The sequence below is a fragment of the Prionailurus bengalensis genome, chromosome E3, assembly GCF_016509475.1.
Source record: "Prionailurus bengalensis isolate Pbe53 chromosome E3, Fcat_Pben_1.1_paternal_pri, whole genome shotgun sequence".
NCBI classification, from domain to species: Eukaryota; Metazoa; Chordata; class Mammalia; order Carnivora; family Felidae; genus Prionailurus; species Prionailurus bengalensis.
The window spans coordinates 7,669,700-7,687,596 of NC_057357.1; the positions used below are offsets into that span (position 1 = coordinate 7,669,700).

The 17,897-nt window shown below is 48.0% G+C and overlaps 2 protein-coding genes across 2 annotated transcripts in view; both read left to right on the forward strand.

The window, feature by feature from the left end:
* The first annotated feature begins 3,394 nt into the window (after positions 1-3,394).
* AZGP1 (alpha-2-glycoprotein 1, zinc-binding) lies at positions 3,395-9,799 on the forward strand. Its single transcript, XM_043561264.1, has 4 exons — positions 3,395-3,547; positions 5,307-5,567; positions 8,327-8,602; positions 9,219-9,799. The coding sequence occupies exons 1-4, from the start codon at positions 3,472-3,474 to the stop codon at positions 9,482-9,484; spliced, it is 879 nt and encodes a 292-aa protein (XP_043417199.1). The 5' UTR covers positions 3,395-3,471; the 3' UTR covers positions 9,485-9,799.
* The window catches only part of ZKSCAN1 (zinc finger with KRAB and SCAN domains 1), a 64,688-nt gene continuing 52,244 nt past the window's right edge, over positions 5,454-17,897 (forward strand). Inside the window, exons 1-2 of the mRNA XM_043561231.1 lie at positions 5,454-5,567; positions 17,003-17,095. The gene's annotated coding sequence lies outside the window, so the exon portion shown is untranslated. The remainder of the gene's footprint in view (positions 5,568-17,002; positions 17,096-17,897) is intronic.

The window sequence follows — 17,897 nt, forward strand, 5'->3', positions numbered from 1 at the left end:
CAACCCCCCTCCGCCAAGACTGGAGCACACAGGCGGGTTGATCACCTTGGCACACAAAATCCCCTCTGCCAGTGGGAATCCACATGCAGACAGGAGGGGTGTGGGACCATCCCCGAGGCAGGTGCTTGTCAGAGTCTGGAATTTAGCCCTACTTGCAAGCCCATAAATTAACTGTTACTATTTCGTGGATGCTGGCAGAAGACAGGAGAACCTTCGGACACAAAGAAAGGACTGTTGGTCATCGCACATCAGGCAGTATGAACATCACGTTGGCCAGGGTTACCCTGTGCCCCTAAATCCCAGGCAGTATCTCTGAATGACCCAAATGGATGCTATATAAGCAGTAGGCTTGTGTACGTTACAGTCAAGGAACACTGAACTTGGGAAAGGCATGCTTTTCTCGTGAACTGTCTTGAGCCTGATCTTTTTCCAAAGGGCATCTCTTGAGGTTGCTCACTGCAAACACTACCCTGAGAAATGGCCCAGGTGGTGACCACACAGGGCTTGGCATTCTTGACATGCCCAGTAAGAACATGCAAGAAGCTCAAGCTCAAGACCCATGGCAGATTGCCCTGCCCAGCAGACACCCCTGACCCCCCCTACCTCTGCACTGAGTTGACCAGTTGTCCCCATGAGCTCTGCAACTCACAAAATGATTGCTCTGCTGGCAAGGCAGGATTGTATCCCAAAGGTACTGACACATTGATCTTTGGTAACTCTCTGCATGTGTTGCAATGATTGGTGAGGAGTTTGCAGTTGAATAAGAACATAGAAAAGTAATGACTTAGCAGCTCCATTGAAAACAAAAGTTTGTGTGGAAAAGTAAAATAATTATAGTTGATTGTATAACAGAGCTGTAAAGGTATTACATAGTCATAATAATGAAAACAATGAATATAGATCTAACCTAAGTTCTCATATATAATATTTATATTAGGGGGATGGATGATGGGAAGTGGGTGTGTGTGGTGGAGGCTGGCAAAGGAAAGAAGGTAAATCATCTCTTCCAGAATATCTAGGATATCTATATACATCTATATAATGCCTGACCTGAAATATCAAGGAAGCATTTTATTCAAAAACATGGAGGTATACATCTCCAAAATAACCAACTAAAAAGATATGAAAATCATTGAATGAAAAATAAAGAAAAAATATTTTGGAAGTCATTTTACTTTGCATAAACCAGACATTGAAAAAATACTTATTGTCCTTAAGTAAAGAATTTTCACTGGGAATGGTTGACAGAAAAGAGAAGAATTGCAGAAAGATCATGCATTGGAACTAACAATGTGGAAATTTCATTTCTAAGTAATCTCTGTACCCAATGTGGGGCTTGAACTTAACCCCAAGCTCAAGAGTTGAGCACTCCACAAACTAAGGCAACCAGGCACCCCTGGAAATTTATTTTGAACAAAAAACTTGACTCAATCCTCAACTGCTTTTATAGCTTTATAGGATAAAATCAATAATAAAAACTAAACTAAACTAAACTAATAAAATAAAATAAATAAAATATAATAGAATATAAAATAAAATAAAAAAATATGAAGCCAGACTAGCTGGCTGTGTATGGAGGCCCTACCTTCAGGGCCTCACACCTTCCAGGGAATGTTGGTTTGAAAGCTCTAGAGTAAAAACAAAGAAAAAAAGACATCAAATTCAACAAAGAAATCCCAGCCTGAGCACCCTTGGACCCTGTAGCCCTGGACAGCAGTCAAAAATGGGAATCAGAGAACATCCCAGTGAAGTGGCTGAGGTCTACCTAGAGGCGGAGTACTCTGACCTATTCAGAGTGAGCGCCTACTACCTGGACTAAGCATTCACTGCTTCTTATGTTCTACTCGTCAGCAATGAGCATGAGAAGGACCAAGGAACCTCGAGAAGAGAGGACACAGCAGGCAGAAGACCCTGCAGAATAGAAAGAGGGCTTAGAAGTATGCAATGGTGTTCCTCAGAATCCTACTTTAGCCACTATACATATTCTCAAAAGCTCTGGGTTCAGGACGAGAATGGGGACAGGGAGAGACATTGCCAGCCAGCACACTCGTGAGACTCAAGGAAGGTGCCTAAGTTCAGATTCTGTCCTTATCCTGAGCTCCCTAGGGAGAAACTGGCCTGGATAAGCCAGCTCCTTCAGATCTCTTGCTCAATAGTACTTTCTCTTACACCGAATTGGGTGAGCCATATGCAAAAATACTGTCTCTGATATTTAGTCATGGAAGAAAACCCAAATAACTCAGAAGGAAATAACTCAGCCAGTGATATGTCAAAGCAACTTTGGGCTCTTTGAACAAATTGAAAGAACACATGACAAAGAAAAATTTCAGATCAATAAGGAAACCCAAAGTCCACAGAACAGGCCAGGGCTAAGGCAGACTGAAATGTGAGACCCCGCCCCACCCAGGACAGCAGACATAGGCTGGGGGTCGGCCAGGAAAGGGAACCTTGGAAGACCCCAGTCCTGGCCAGCTGTGGGGGAAGGGGAGAGGGACACAGAGCGACTCAGAGACCCAGAGAAACTTCCTGGAGGGGTTCAGGTTTCAGAGGAGGTGTGAAAGCCAAGATAGCTGGCCAAGAAGAGGTAAAAAGATTGTTCCTGACCAGTCAGGCATGAAACGGCTGAGTGGAGGGTCACAGGGACCTGACAAGGGACACGACTGAGAGTGGAGCTGGGCCATGGGCACCCCCAGGCTCACCAGGGAGGATAAAGGGCCCAGAGGACCAAATGTGTGTCCTTCCCTGAGCACCTCCCACCTGCCCAACAGAGAACCAGCAACAGATCCTCCTGCAGGCAGAACCAAGTTCAAGCGCACTTTAAAGATGCCCCACCCCGGGAGGGCCTCACTGCCACACGCTGTCTCCTTCTTGGCAGTTCCTCAGTCCCTTAGTACTCCCTTGTCTCTTTGGCAGATTCCCCTGGGGACAGAGAGATAGGGAGGGAGTCAGGGATGTGAATGTCCTCCAGACAGAACTCTGGGATGCTGGGTGTGAGAGAGAGAGAGTCATACCCTAGATGGGCTCTGCCAGGGGCCCAGGCTCTGGCCAGGTGCAGAGCTTTTCCAGAGGTGGTCTGACAACACCCAAGTCCCCTCCCCGCCCCCACAGTGAGCCTAGGGTGGGTCATGATAGACTGCAGAGGCATTTGCTACCTGAAACCCCCGGCCATTGGCGTTCTTTCACCTGGGGGATACACAGACTTTCAGCCTGCAGATCAGCCGTCTCAGCTCTCGATCTGCACACCGTCTCTGAGCTCACTGAGTGCAGCCTCTGCCCAGGGTGGCTTGTGCATCCTTCTCTCTCACTGTCAGGGGAGGAGCCTGTCCTGCACTCTCATTGGCCTGCAAAGTCGCCTTCCCTGGGCCGGGCTCAAAGCCCAACCATTCCCATAACTACACCTGGCTTTATCTCCAAGTAGTCTGCTCCGAGCTCCAGGACCCAAGGCAGTCCAGAACCTTCCAGTCAGGCACAATGGGCACGATGGTGTCTGTCCTGCTGTCCCTGCTGCTCCTTCTGGGTCCTGCAGTCCCTCAGGAGACCCAAGCTGGTGAGTGAGGAAGTAAGGGTGGCTCTGGAGAAGAACGGAGGGGAAGTAATAAATGGAACAGGTGGGCTGGAGAAGGGCCCCTCCTACAGCTGTGATCCACAAGTAGACTGTGTGAATGGGAGGCCAAGGCTGTCAGCTAACTCAGCTCAGAAACTTCTAGAAGCACTGAGGGAGCCTCTGGACCCATGCTAAATGAGGCCGTAAAGATCTGAAACCCCTTAGTTTACAAATGAACAAAACTAAGACCAGAGAGGTGAAGTGACCTGGCCAGAGTCATACAGCCAGGACGGGGCAGGAGCCACACAGGTAGAACTTCTTGTTCTTTTCTTTCTTCCAAGGGCTGGAGGAATCTGTCTGACTCTCAGGGAAGAGAGAGCAACCCCAAGGGGCAGATATGAAGGCAGGTTAACTGGAGGGTTCTAGAAAGAAATCTGTCCCCTCCCCCCACAGTGCCACTGTTAACCCTGAAGGCAAGTTACTGGGAGAGAGGCCAGCTGGAACCTTGAAAGAACCAAAGTCAACTCTAGAACAGGAAAATGAGGCTGTTTCTCAGCCAAAAATCTCAGGGGGAAGAAATATAAGCCAAAGTGTGCATGTTTTAAGTTTGCTACATTTACAAACTATGAGAACATAGGTTTTATTTGAGAATGTTAATCACACCCTACTCCAAAATTTGTATTAGCCAGGGTTCTCCAGAGAAACAGAACTAATAGGATGCATATCCAGACAGAGATTGATTTTAAGGAATTGGCTTGTACAATTGAAATCCACAGGTTAGTTCAGCAGGTAGAGACCCAGAGAAGAGTCAGTGTTGCTGTCCTGAGACCAAAGGAAGTCTGGAGGCAGAATTACTTCTTCTTTGGGGGACCAGGCTTTTTTCTTGTGGCCTTCAACTGATTGGGTGAGGCCCACCCACATTATGAAGGGTAAGATGCTTTACTTGAGGTCTACTGAATTAATAATGTTGGTAGTCATGTGGCAGATTCCTAGTTCAAGTACTGAAATTATTCTTGCTAATTAGTTTCTAAATGTGATTAACATTTAACACCCCTGTGAGTTGTATCATGAATTAATTATGGCGATGTCCTCCTCTCCAAGTCCCTGCCTTATACCAAAACATAAGGCACAGCCCTGGGAATTCTGAGCCCTAGATCCATTCTAGGTCATTTCCTGAGTTTGCTGGTAAATTCTTCCTACACATTCGAACTATATGTATTAGATTAGGTTAGACTAGGTTGTGCTCCAGTAACAAAGTTGTTAGTGGCTTAACCCAACACATTGTTTATTTCTTACTCATGTAAAGTGAATACAGATAAGGCAACTTTCCTGTCTTCCGTGGGGTGACTCGGGAATGCAGGGATTCTGTTTTATCCTGAGGCCTCCACAGTCATCACCTAAATAAGAGACAGAGACAACAAACCAACTAATAGGGCCTGAGACCAGAAGAAAGACATCACTACAATTCACATCCCCTTTTGGCAGAACTCACTCTCATGATCCCAATATACCTACAAGGGGGCTGAGAAGTATTGTGTTGTCTCGTGCCAAGACAAGACAGTGTAGTGAAGCTACAGAATGGTCTCTGAAATACCATCCCTAGAATTGGGAGGGCCCTTTCACTCGAGCGAGCCTCCAGTGGGGTGAGGCTGTGGGCTGCAGAGGCCAAGGCGCAGCGACCACATCCCCCTTCCTGGCCCTCTGCTGCCCCACGTTGGGCCTGCATGGACCCCACACTTCAAAGTCTCTTCCTCTTTTTCAGGGTCTTACCGTCTGAGCTTCCTCTACACCGGGGTGTCCAGGCCCACTGACAGCCTCCCTAGCTTCCAGGCCACTGCTTACCTCAATGACCAGGTCTTCTTTCACTATGACAGTAAAAGCAGAAAGGCCATACCCCTGGACCCATGGAGCCAGATGGAAGGAATAGAGGACTGGGAGAAGGAGAGTGAACTTCAGCAGGCCAGGGAGAGCATCTTCATGGAGACTCTGCAGGACATCATGGACTATTACAAGGACAGAGAAGGTCAGTGGACCAAGGAGGGTGGGGTGGAGGGTCTTAGCCCTGCAGGTGTGAGTGGAAAGGGATCAGCAGGATGGAACTAATCCCCATCCCTAACAAGGAACAGAAAGCAGAGTAGAAATATGTGGACATTCTGCATCTCCCCACCCCCACCCCACAACGCAGCTGCTCTCCGCCTGCCCTGTCATGTCCCCATCCTCACTCCCAGACCTCAGCTCTCACAGGAAGTGATGTCAGAGTCAGCTCTCACCCAGGCACATGTGACCTCTCAGCTCCACACCCCTAATCCGTCTGGGGCTGCTGGCTGGCACTTTAGAAGGCATCAGACTCCCCTGCCCAGGGATGTCGAGCAGAGAGTGAGCTCACCCTGGGGTCGGTCAGACGTAGGTTCACATCGCAGCCCAGCCAGTCACTAGCCATTTCACAGTGAACGCATCTTAATGCCTGGTCTGAATCGGCAAAACTGGAATCTCCAAGAGATTCCATCAAACTTACCTATGTGAATTCCACGAAGGCTAGAACTTCATCTGTCTTGATCGCCCCTCTAGTCCCATCCCCTAGGACAGCCAGTAACACCTGCTCAAATGAAATGTGTTGCATGATTGAGAGAAAGTGCCTGGCACCAACCATGGCCCATACCGGGAGCTAGTGGGGACTGAGTTCAAAGCCACATGCTGTTAGAGGTACAGGGAATCCTAAAGGCCCTCCTCTCCATGAGGGCTCATCTGGACTTGTGGTAGGAGGCATTTGAGGAGCCAGGAAAGTGCAGGGCACCAGGACTGGCTCCCATGTGTCCAGCCCAGCACGCAGTCCTGCACACTGCCCGCTCCCCAAGTCAGCCAGTCACAGGCTGGCAAACTGTTGATGCTAAGTCTTCGTAGGGCGGGCGTCGAAAGATGGGTTTCTGAGTACAAAAATGCCTAAGAAGCCACACGGAACCTGAAAGTTTCCTAAAGGAGGCCAGAGTTTTGCAGAAATCTGAAGGATAAGGAATGGGAAGCCCGGGTAAGGAAAACAGCCCAGTGAGTGTGTCGGAAGTAAGACAGGGTGATTGATGCACAGTGCCCAGAGACACCAGCAGACATTTCGCCAGCTGGAATAAAAATGTTGACACGAGTAATTATGAGGAAAGAGGGTAAAGAGATGAACACAGGGTGGCAGAAAAAGGATGGGAGCAAACACTTAGTGAGCACTTGCTAGGCACCAGGCACGGGTGTTAACACTTGTCATGCTCGCGCTCACCCTCTAAAGTAGTACTGTCACCATCGCTGTCTCCAAGATGAGAAGACAGAGGCCCAGAGAGGTTAAAGGCCCAAGGTGGTGCACAAGCCAGCTGGGGGTGGGGAAAGAGCTGCCAGTTGAGGCCAGGGAGCTTGAGAGGAGAACCTGTGCCCTCGGCGCTAATCAGTATTGGGTAAACACCTCCCTTTATCACCAAAATGAAGACATGTGTCCCCTTCCCTAAGGAGGCTGATTTCCAAGGCTTGTGGCTCGCTGGGAAGAGAGGGGGCCTCCGAGATTTGTAATGTAGATATCAAACTCTGGAGAAGAGGGAAGCAGAGATCACATCACATTTACTCCAGTGGTGACATCAGCTCCACTTAGAAATGAGAGGGGGAAATGGGGGACATTTCATAATCTGCATAAAACTCTAAACATGAAATTCTATTTCACTCAGAGACAGCACTTCAGTGTGGTTGTGTCAGGTTTCTAAGAGCTTCCGATGGGGCACCTGGGTGGCTTAGTGGGTTAAGCGTCCAACTTCAACTCAGGTTGAGCCTGTGTCAGGCTCTGTGCTGACAGCTCAGAGCCTGGAGCATGCTTTGGATTCTGTGTCTCCCTCTCTCTCTCTGCCCCCTCCCCACTCCAACTCTGTCTCTCTCTCTCTGTCTCTCTGTCTCTGTCTCTCTCTCTCTCTCTCTCAAAAATAAGTAAAACATAGGAGCGCCTGGGTGGCTCAGTCGGTTAAGTGTCTGACTTCAGCTTAGATCACAATCTCATGGTTCATGAGTTTGAGCCTCACATCTGGCTTTGCGCTGACAGCTCAGTGCCTGGAGCCTGCTTCAGATTTTGTGTCTCCCTCTCTCTCTGCCCCTCCCCCACTCTCTGTCTCTGTCTCTGTCTCTTTCTCTCTCAAAAATAAACATTTTAAAAAATTAAATAAATAAAACATTAAAAAATGTTTAATAAAAGAATTTATAGGGGCGCCTGGGTGGCTCAGTTGGTTGAGCGTCCGACTTCGGCTCAGGTCACGATCTCGCGGTCCGTGGGTTCAAGCCCCGCGTCGGGCTCTGGGCTGATGGCTCAGAGCCTGGAGCCTGCTTCCGATTCTGTGTCTCCCTCTCTCTCTGCCCCTCCCCCATTCATGCTCTGTCTCTCTCTGTCTCAAAAATAAATAAACTTTAAAAAAAAAAGAATTTATAAAATATAAAAAGAGCTCCCAGCGCATTCACAGTTCACTAAATGAGATGATGCACAGGGACTAGACATCCTGTGCCTAGTCTCTAGCTCCCTGATACTCCCCAGCTGGGAAGAATGTTTCTCTGCTCAGACGGGCCTAAAACCCAAAGCAAAGCAACTTTCCCTGTCTCTGTCTGCTGTATGTCTGGCTCATAACCCATTTGTCAAGATTAAGGGACCGTGTGCTTAGGTTTCCAAAACCACTCTTCCTGCTGTTTTTGCAAACTGTGTAGGAATAGCAGTTATTAAGATGGAGTTGATGCCAGGCTGACTCACTTCCTGGGGGCCCGGGGAGGGTACAGGGTCTCACACCTTTCAGGGAAGGTTTGGCTGTGAGCTCCTGAATAACGAAAGCAGTGGAGCGTTCTGGAAGTATGCCTACGATGGACAGAACTTCATCGAGTTCAACAGAGAAATCCCAGGCTGGGTCCCCCAGGACCCAGCAGCTCTGAACACCAAGCGGAAGTGGGAGGCAGAAGAGGTCTACGTGCAGCGGGCCAAGGCCTATCTGGAAGAGGAGTGCCCGGCGATGCTGCGGAGGTACCTGCAATATGGCAAGGCCTTCCTGGACCGACAAGGTACCCCCCACTTCCTGTGCCCCGCTCCTCCCGAGCTGAACTGAGAAGGACCAAGGTGATCTCAGGCTGGGAACCCAGGGAATATCTCAGGCACATCCCATGGTGGTGTCTCTATGCTGATGCCTCCTGGCTTGGCACTGGATGGAGGCAGGCATGTAAAATGCCTGCCTGCGACAGGACTGGTCGGCACAAGCTAACACGTTGGTTTGGGAGGCGATGAGAACGAGGGTCCTACAGGATACAGCAGGGAAGGATCTGATGGACAGAGCTGCAGGCAGAACTGAGTCCTAGAGCTGAGCCTGGGAGAGGAGAGAGCCCCAAAGCCCACTCAGAAGTTTGGGAAAAAATAAAAACTGTATGGAGGCATTCACAATTTCTTGCCATCAGATGTCAGTACATGGTGGAGGGACAGGGGAGCAAGAGGGTGGCCACAGTCATTCCATGATCCAACATGGGAACCCTCAGCCTTCCCTGATCTTTGTAAAGCTTCCCTGGGGAGGCAGACACAAAACTTGGAGTTCTGCTCATCACCAACACCCAGAGAGTGGAGGGAAGGGACACGAGCAGGGAGTCATCTAGGGCACACCCTCCATGTCCATGCTCTGTCCCCCCGCAGATCCCCCATCTATGTCCATCACCAGGACCCCAGGAGAAGATACAATCAAGTGCTGGGCCAGTGACTTCTACCCACAAGATATTGATCTGCACTGGATTCAGGGGGGCAATACAGTAGAGACCGAGGTGAGGGGAGACCTTCTCCCCAGTGGAAACGGCACTTACCTGTCCTGGGTGTCTTTGACAGTTTCCCCTTGGAGAACTAAGAACACAGTCTTCTGTCGCATAGTGCACAGCAGCCTGGACCAGCCCCTCACTGGGCTGTAGGACAAGAAGCAGGGAACCAGGGCTGACAGCCGCAAGGGGACTCAGGTGCAGCAGTCACCCCTCCTGCGGAACGCCAGAAGATGAGCTCTAGAAATCACCGTCGGCATGACCAGTGGGGCCCAGGTACAGTGCGAGAAGTCAGGGGACAGAAGATTTGAATGCCGGCCACTGAGCTGACTCACTGCTAAATTCTCTTGCAAAACCCCATTATCTAATCTATAGAATCAAATCAACAGTAATCACCTTGCCTAGCACACAGTGTAGGAAGATTTTTCAACTGCAATGGAGTAAAAATAATGAGTACGTGTTACCATTCGTCCTGTGCTCCTAAGCCTCTGATTCATCTGAAATTCTCGGCATCGACTCAAAGCAGCGTTTCTGGGCATCACGACCTGGGGTGTCAACTGTAGCGTGGCATGGACCACCTGGTCCGTTGGGCCTTGTTCAGGAGCCCACTGTGGATGTCCCATCTGTTGTGAGGTTAGAGAACCTCTTTAATACAAACCCAAGCCTCCTCTGTGCCTCAGTTGCCCCAGACCTCCCTCCTCCCTGTGAAACACTGCCCTCCATTCCAGCGCTCCATCATTCCCACACCATTTTGCCTTGGAGCCACACACCATAGCTCATTCGAGAGGCTTCCTCTCTCCGGGACATACTCCCAGGAAAGCAGGAATCTGATGTTCACTTGTATGCGTGTGTGTGTGTGTGTGTGTGTGTGTGTGTGTGTTTAACCAAGTTACCCACCACCATCCACAGGTTTAAACCCCAAAAGACAGAGCAGAGCTCACACTTGACCTTTTCATTAAGCTAATCTCTATGACGAGACCTTCCTTTCCTTCCCAGCCTCAGCCTCTACACTGGATTTCTCCAAGTGAAATGAGCTGAGCTGAGCTCATTAAGCATTCAGAATTCTAAGCTGACTCTTTTATTTTTCTGGAAACTCTAAATTTTAAGATTATACTTTTTATTTTTGATACTTTGACCAATTTTGGAAATCAAAGCTGAGAAATAGCTTCTTCAGTCTATGTGAAATCCATATTCCTCTCCTCCGAGACAAAAACACAAACAAATAAACAGTATAGGGCTACAGGTGGGGATATCCCAATAGTCAAGAGGGAAAAATATAGCCATTGACATTTCAAACCACATGACACTGAACAAATAAAGAAAACCACGTGATGGGAGAATTTCAGATCAATAAGGAAACCCAAAGTCCACAGGAACAGGCCAGGGCTAAGGCAGACTGAAATGTGAGACCCCACCCCACCTAGGACAGGGGACATGGCTTGGGAGTGGGTCAGGAAAGGGAACCTCAGAAGACCCCAGTCCTGGCCAGCTGTGGGGGAAGGGGAGAGGGACACAGAGCCACTCAGACACCCAGAGAAACTTCCTGGAGGGATTCAGATTTCAGAGGAGGTGTGAAGGCCAAGACAGCTGGCCAAGAAGAGGTAAAAAGATCGTTCCTGACCAGTCGGGCATGAGATGGTTGAATGGAGGGCCACAGGGACCTGACAAGGGATGTGACTGAGAGTGGGGCTAGGCCGTGGGCATGCCCAGGCCCACCAGGGAGGATAAAGGGCTCAGAGGACCAAATGTGTGTCCTTCCCTGAGCACCTCCCACCTGCCTAACAGAGAACCAGCAACAGATCCTAAGTTCAAGGGCACTTTAAAGATGCCCCACCCCAGGAGGGCCTCACTGCCACAAACTATCTCCTTGGCAGTTCCTCAGTCCCTTAGTACTACCTCGTCTCTCTGGAAGATTCCTCTGGGAACAGTTCACAAGCTAGACTGCAGGGATGGGCAGGAGATGCCAAAGGGCTACAAGACTTAACCCTAGTCTCTGTTAAGGTCCTCTTCAGTTTGGCTGAATGCTGCCTTTTCAGCCTAGCGTGCTACTAGGTCTTGCTGTGCCAGCCAAGTAGACCTGATTGTCAGATATGTTTAGTGTTTTCTCCTGTTTCTTTTGTTTATTTATTGGTGCATTCACTCAAGTATTCTATACTGAGTATCGATTTTCTGCTTGGTACTCTAATAAGCATTGGAGACCAAGCAGGACAAGTAGGTACCACCCTTTCCTGCCTGGAGCTTGCCCCAATTCTGTTTACTGAAACAATACCCTCTATCAAGGTTCAACCCAAAGCTTACCTCTTCCCATGACCGCTACCATGATCACTAATTCCAACACATACTCCTTCTATGCTATCCCTCAGATAGAAAAATCAGGGAAGATTTCCAGAAAGCCACTGAGGGAAGCTAATTTCCACACTATCTAAGCATCCCACACCACCCCATCACCTCATCTCTTTTTTGTCCCTTTCCAAGTGAAAGGAAAGGAATCAAAGATGGGAATAACCAGGGGGAAGAGCATTTGGGGCAGAGGGCACAGCAAAGGTCAAGTCCCCAGGGCAGGAACAATCATGGTGCTTGAAAGGCAGAATAAAGACCAGTGGACTCCAGCATCATGAACAAGAGCAGAGTCATAAGAGAAGATGTTGAAAAGGCAGATAGCAGCCAGATTGTATAAGAGCTTTGTCAGCCTTGGGAAGGAGTTCTACTGCAAATGGCACTGCCTGGTAGGTTTTAACAAAGATGGTGATATGATTTGATTTAGGTTTTTAAAATATCCCTTTGGGGTGCTTGGGTGGCTCAGTGGGTTGAACCTCTGACCCTTGATTTCAACTCAGGTCATGATCTCGCAATTCATGGGTTGGAGCCCCGCATCTGGTTCCACGCTGACGGTGCGGAGCCTGCTTGGAATTCTCTCTTTCCCTACCCCCCTCTCAAAATAAATAAATAAACTTTAAAAATAAAATATCCCTTTGGCTGTTATGTGAAGAACAGACCACAGCGACGCAAGAGTGGAAACAGGGAGACTAGATACAAGGCTGGGGGAAGGACTTGGATCACAGTCGTAGTAGCTGTCAAGATAGGCAGCCAGAGTCAGGATATATTCTGGGGATCAAGCCTACGGGGACTTGCGGATGGACCCGATGAGCACTGAATTTGCTGAGAGGTTGGCTATGAGCTGTGGGGTAGAGTCTGATCTGAGTCACTTCTGGCAGCACGCTCCTCCCTAGGCTGTCATGTCCCACACAGGCCTCCTGCCTCAGTCCCCTTGATTGCTCACTCCACCTGATCCCTGCTGCTGGAGCATCTGGAAGCTTCCTGCTTCTCATCCAAGGAAGAATTTTCAAGATGATCCACCTCCAATAGTATTGCCTGCACTCCCAGGGTAGCTGCTCCCAAGACCAGCCTCCAAACCGATCCGTGCTGTTCCTTTCTGCGTCTTTCCTCGCTCTTACAGCTCAGACCTCATTCGTCTCTCCCTCTAGCCTCCTTACACGGCCCCACCCTGCCTGCGTACCCTGGGTGAAGAGCCTCCTCCCAGACCTTCCTCTCAAGCTCTCCAGACGCATCTTCAGCGTTGCTCGCGCGCCCCCTCGTGGTCTAAAGGCAAAGGTGCAGGCTGGCCGCGCGCACCTGGGCCGGGTCTCCTCCTGCCTAAGTACCAGGAAATGCGTTAGCTCCCTTGGAACCTAGGAAGCCAAGGTGGTTGGATGTAGATCCCCGACAGCAGGAGAGCTCCAGGAAGTGGAAATGCTTTCTACCTGAGAGGTGAATAATTGCTATAGACCATTCCTAAACTAAGAGCTGGCAGAGAGAAGAAGGAACCCCGGGTGGCCCAAACTGAAAAGACCCGACTGAATGCTTCTCCTAAGCCCCGCTGGATCTGCTTCTCCCCCGTGGCTGCCCCAGAATTTCTTCATTGCTGACCTGATACTCCTAGCTCTCACCTGCTCTGGCTCAAGGGCTTGCATTTGGCTTTGAACTGCAACTCCCAGTGCCTACTTTAGGCAAAACCTCAGAATAAACTAGTGACAGAAGGAGGCTTCCTGCACAAATGTGTCATTTAGGAATGCCCCTCAGCTGCAAGGAATATCGTGCTTGACTGCAGATGGCTCAAACGAGGGATTTTTCTCAGGGCACAACAAGCCCCCTCCTCTATGGGTTTGGGGTCGCCCCCTACTGGTCACAATAATAACTGCAGCAGGTGTTAGGTGTTAGGAGACAGAAGCCTTCTTCAGCTCAAAGTCAGGACTCACGCCTTGAGATAATGGCCTAAATTCTTCCTCCCACAATTCCTGCCTTTTATCACCGAGGAAAACCTTCCTAGGAAGACAGACCCACCCACCCCCAGCCGACCTCCCTTTACATCTCACCGACCAAAGTCAGTTTCATGCCACAGGCTGAGCCCCTGAGATTAAGAGTTTTCTGTCAATTCTTGTCAAAATCAGAGGGCATTTTTTAGCACAGAAGAAGGAGGAAGATTATTTGGAGGTAAGCGCCAACAGTTTCTGTTACCCTGGAAAAATATATACAATGTTAAAAAAAAAAAAAAAAAACCAGCTCCCATACTTCTATGAAACATTAGCACATTCCCATTCATGTCAGGAATATCACGAATGCCTATTTCCACAATTATTCAATATTTTTCTAGAACTTCTAAGTTAATTCCTTAAGACAAGAGGAAGTGAGAAGTTCAAATATTGACAGTCATGAAACGAATGACACTTATTAGCAGATGCTACGTCTTCCTACCTAGAAAACTCAAGAAAATCAATGGCCACTTCACTAAAATAGAGTTCAAAAATGTGGGTGACAAGCAAATACAGGAGATCAATAGATTTCCTACACACCAACAACAAATAGTGGGAAATAAAAAAGAAACCCAGCCACATTAGCTTTAAACAGAATAAAAACAAAATAGCCAGGAATGAATACATGTTTTCCTGGGGGTTGAGCAGGATGTCCCAATTTATATAGCTTATTGTTTGCAGCAGAGTTTCCCATCTTTGACCTTGAATCTGGTATTTGCCACTCCTCTTTAGGAACTCTCCCAGCCCTTCTGTCTCCAGCTTTCAGGCATATCCCACATCCCATCCACACTTCCTCTCTACCCAGGCTGTGTAAGGGGTCTGGAGAACCAAACACGGGCCAGGCTGCAGTGGCCTGAGAACAATTTGTCTTTAGATATGGGAATAAGTTACTAATATAATACTAAATACCCCTCCAAAAATATATATAGACAAAACAGAGTACACTGAGTTAGTATGGCTTACTGGTTAAGCAAGCAGATTCTGGAATACAATTGAATGGTTTTGACTGGAATTTATAACTGCCATTTATAACTGTATGATCTCTCTGTTTGCTTGTCTGTGAAATAGCACCAGTGTGGAAAATATCCCACTTGAAGAGGGTCAAGTGGGCTAACACAGGTAACGCTCTTTAGTAGCAGGTACATAGGAAGCATTCAAACATTATTAGCTATGTTAAGTATTACTATCATGGTTGTTATTGAAAGAAAGGCATTCTTAAGCCAAGTGCTGTTCAAAACTCTATTAATTTATTCACTCCTCAAGACAACAGAAGTGTTCCATGCACTTCCCAGGTCAGGCCCTTACAGGGAAGGGGTGAGCCGTCCTCCCCCCTTTGGTCTTCCTCTTCCTGCTCCTTGGGAATGGATGTGATACCTGGAGTTCAATCTTGGACTGTGACATTGAGAACCACACCCTGGTGATAGGAGAGCAGAAAGCTGGAAGGGATCAGGGTACCAGGTGCCAGTGGAACCACCAATCCAGCCCTGAACTGCCTAAACCCAGACCTTACAAACGTGACAAAAATAATCCTCTGTCTTGCTTAAGCCGCTCTCATTTGAAATCTCATTCACTATAGTCAAACCTCATCCTGATACAGCCTACCACCAGGAAGTCTCTGCCATTTGGGACATTCTGGGTGTAGTATGAAATAAATGTGCAGGGGCGCCTGGGTGGCTCCGTCAGTTAAGCGGCCGACTTCGGCTCAGGTCGTGATCTCGTGGTCCATGAGTTCGAACCCCGTGTCGGGCTCTGTGCTGACAGCTCAGAGCCGGGAGCCTGTTTCAGATTCTGTGTCTCCCTCTTTCTCTGACCGTCCCCTGTTCATGTTCTCTCTCTGTCCCAAAAATAAATAAATGTTAAAAAATTAAAAAAAAAAAAAAAAGAAATGTGCAGACTTCTGAAATGACCTTTCCCTAACTGTGACAGGGCCAGTTAGAAGGAGATAAGAAGCACAAAGCAAGAGGTTCCAGGCTGCCTCAGTCAGTGGAGCACACAGCTTTTGATCTCAGGGTTGTGAGTTCTAGCCTCATGTTGGGTGTGGAGTGTACTAAAAACAAAATAAATTAATTAAAAAAAAAAAAAAAACAAGAAAGAAAGATTAAAAAAAGAAAGAACCCCAAAGCAAAATGTTTTCCAGGTAGTTCTGTTTCTTAGGGACCACCCAGGCAGATAATTTATTCAAACTAAAGCTGCCTGGCTGGAAAATTAAATATTGATTGTTAACTATTAATGTTAATAGTTGAAAGTAGGGGCACCTGGGTGGCTCAGTTAGTTGCGTCTGACTTAGACTCAGGTCATGATCTCACAGCTTGTTGAGTTCAAGCCTGGCATCGGCATGGGCCTCTCTGCTGACAGCTGAGAGCCTGGAACCTGCTTCCGATTCTGTGTCTCCCTCTTTCTCTGCCCCTCTCCTGCTCACGTTCTGTCTCTCTCCCTCAAAAATAAACATTAAAAATTTTTTCGTAAAATAGTTGAAAGGAAATGTGGAACCATGAGGGTGACCCCAAAATAATTTCAATATACACACTGTTCTCATTTAACTACACCCCTTTGACCTTGCCTTTCTCCTCCATCTGTCCACAAACCATTCCTACTGTGCTCACAGGTGCCTCCTAGGCTCACAGCACTTACTGAGCGAGCAGTCAGCTTCCCTGGACCCTTGAGCACCCAGTGTTTACATGAGGATCTTAAAACACAGTGTGTGAATCAGTGTCAGATTTCCTTCAGCTAAGGGACAGAACTGCCGCCTTCAGGATTCAGAAAAACATTTCCTCCCTAGCTTGTAGGCTCAGCTGCAGTTGCACCTTATTGTCACGAGAGGGCACTATGTACCATGCTAACGGATTTGGAGAGGTTCTCCCAGCAGCTTTAGGAAGTTGTAGGGGCTGGGGTAGCCTGAGTGGCTTAGTCAGTTAAGCCTCCCCCCCCTTGGCTTATGCTCAGGTCATGATCTCACAGTTCGTGAGTTCATGAGTTCGAAAGCCAGCTTGGAATTCTTTCTCTGCCCCTTTCCCGCAAGTGTGCGTGCACTCTCTCTCTCAAAATAAAAAACTGTAGGGCTGCCAGGAACCCTGGGTGGCATTTCCTTTCAACTGTGTTTGCTGATCCCTCTTATAATTATTGTGTCATCTCACACCGCTTTCACACCTGTCCCCCAGCATTTCCACCTGAATGTCCTGAAGACCCCTTAGAATCAAGAGTTCAGATTCCAGCTTGATCCCCCCCTCCCAACCCCATCCCCAAAGAAAACCAAAACAACCTCTCTTCCCTCCACCTCCTCTCCTTCCTTCAGATTTTTCTTTATCCTCCCAACCATCCAAAGCTAAATTATGCTCTCACTCTGGTCCTTTTCTCCACCCAGATTGCTCCTGTCTAAATGTGTCTGCATCCAGTAGTGCACAGTCCTCCCAGGTCACCTGTCTTTCCAGTCATCCCTGATGCTCTGACAACACAGGTGAGATTATGCCATTTCCTTCTTTAAAGGTCAAGAAAAGTGAAGTCAACCCAAGTGTTCATCCAAGCGTGAATAGATAAAGTGTGGTCTATCCACACAATGCAATATTATTCAACCTTAAAAAATAGGAAATTCTTTTTTTTTTTTTTTTTTTTTTTTTTTTGTAGGTAGGCTCTATGCCCGATGTGGGGCTTGAACTCACAACCTTGAAATCAAGAGTCACATGCTTTACTGACTAAGCCAGCCAGGCACCCCAGAAAGGAATGCTACAACACATGCTACAACACAGATGAAGCTTGAGGTTATTATGCTAAGGGACAGGAGGGCTTGGATTCATCCAGAACTGACTGTTGGATCCAGATACTTGTATCAATAGGCCTGGCTTTTGAGACAAAATCCCAACACGTGGCAAATGGTATGACAGAGGGATCTACTTCTAACATATGAAGTAAACCTTTAAATCAGCTATTTCTTCAGTCTCTAATTTCCTTTTTTTTTTTTTTTAAGTTTATTTTGAGAGAGAGAGAGAGGAGTGGGGGAGGGGCAGAGAGCAAGGGAGAGAGAATCCCAAGCAGGCCCCAAGCTGTCAGCACAGAGCCTGACACGGGGCTCAAACCCACAAACCATGAGATCTCTTGAAATCAAGAGTCAGATGCTTAACTTACTGAGCCACCCAGGCACCCCTCCAGAGCAGCCTTTCTAATATTTCTTTTAGCTTGAGTTAAACTGGAAGCATTTCCACCTTTGCTAGGGTTTCTGACCAACGTAAATTCTCAGATGTATAAGAAATCCTAATAAATGC

Bases quoted from the DNA above. Each gene is read 5' to 3' on its own strand.
- AZGP1 (XM_043561264.1), top strand. From the start codon at position 3,472: ATGGGCACGATGGTGTCTGTCCTGCTGTCCCTGCTGCTCCTTCTGGGT. The intron at 3,548-5,306 runs GTGAGTGAGGAA...CCTCTTTTTCAG, and splicing joins CCCTCAGGAGACCCAAGCTG to GGTCTTACCGTCTGAGCTTC. The intron at 8,603-9,218 runs GTACCCCCCACT...GTCCCCCCGCAG, and splicing joins GGCCTTCCTGGACCGACAAG to ATCCCCCATCTATGTCCATC.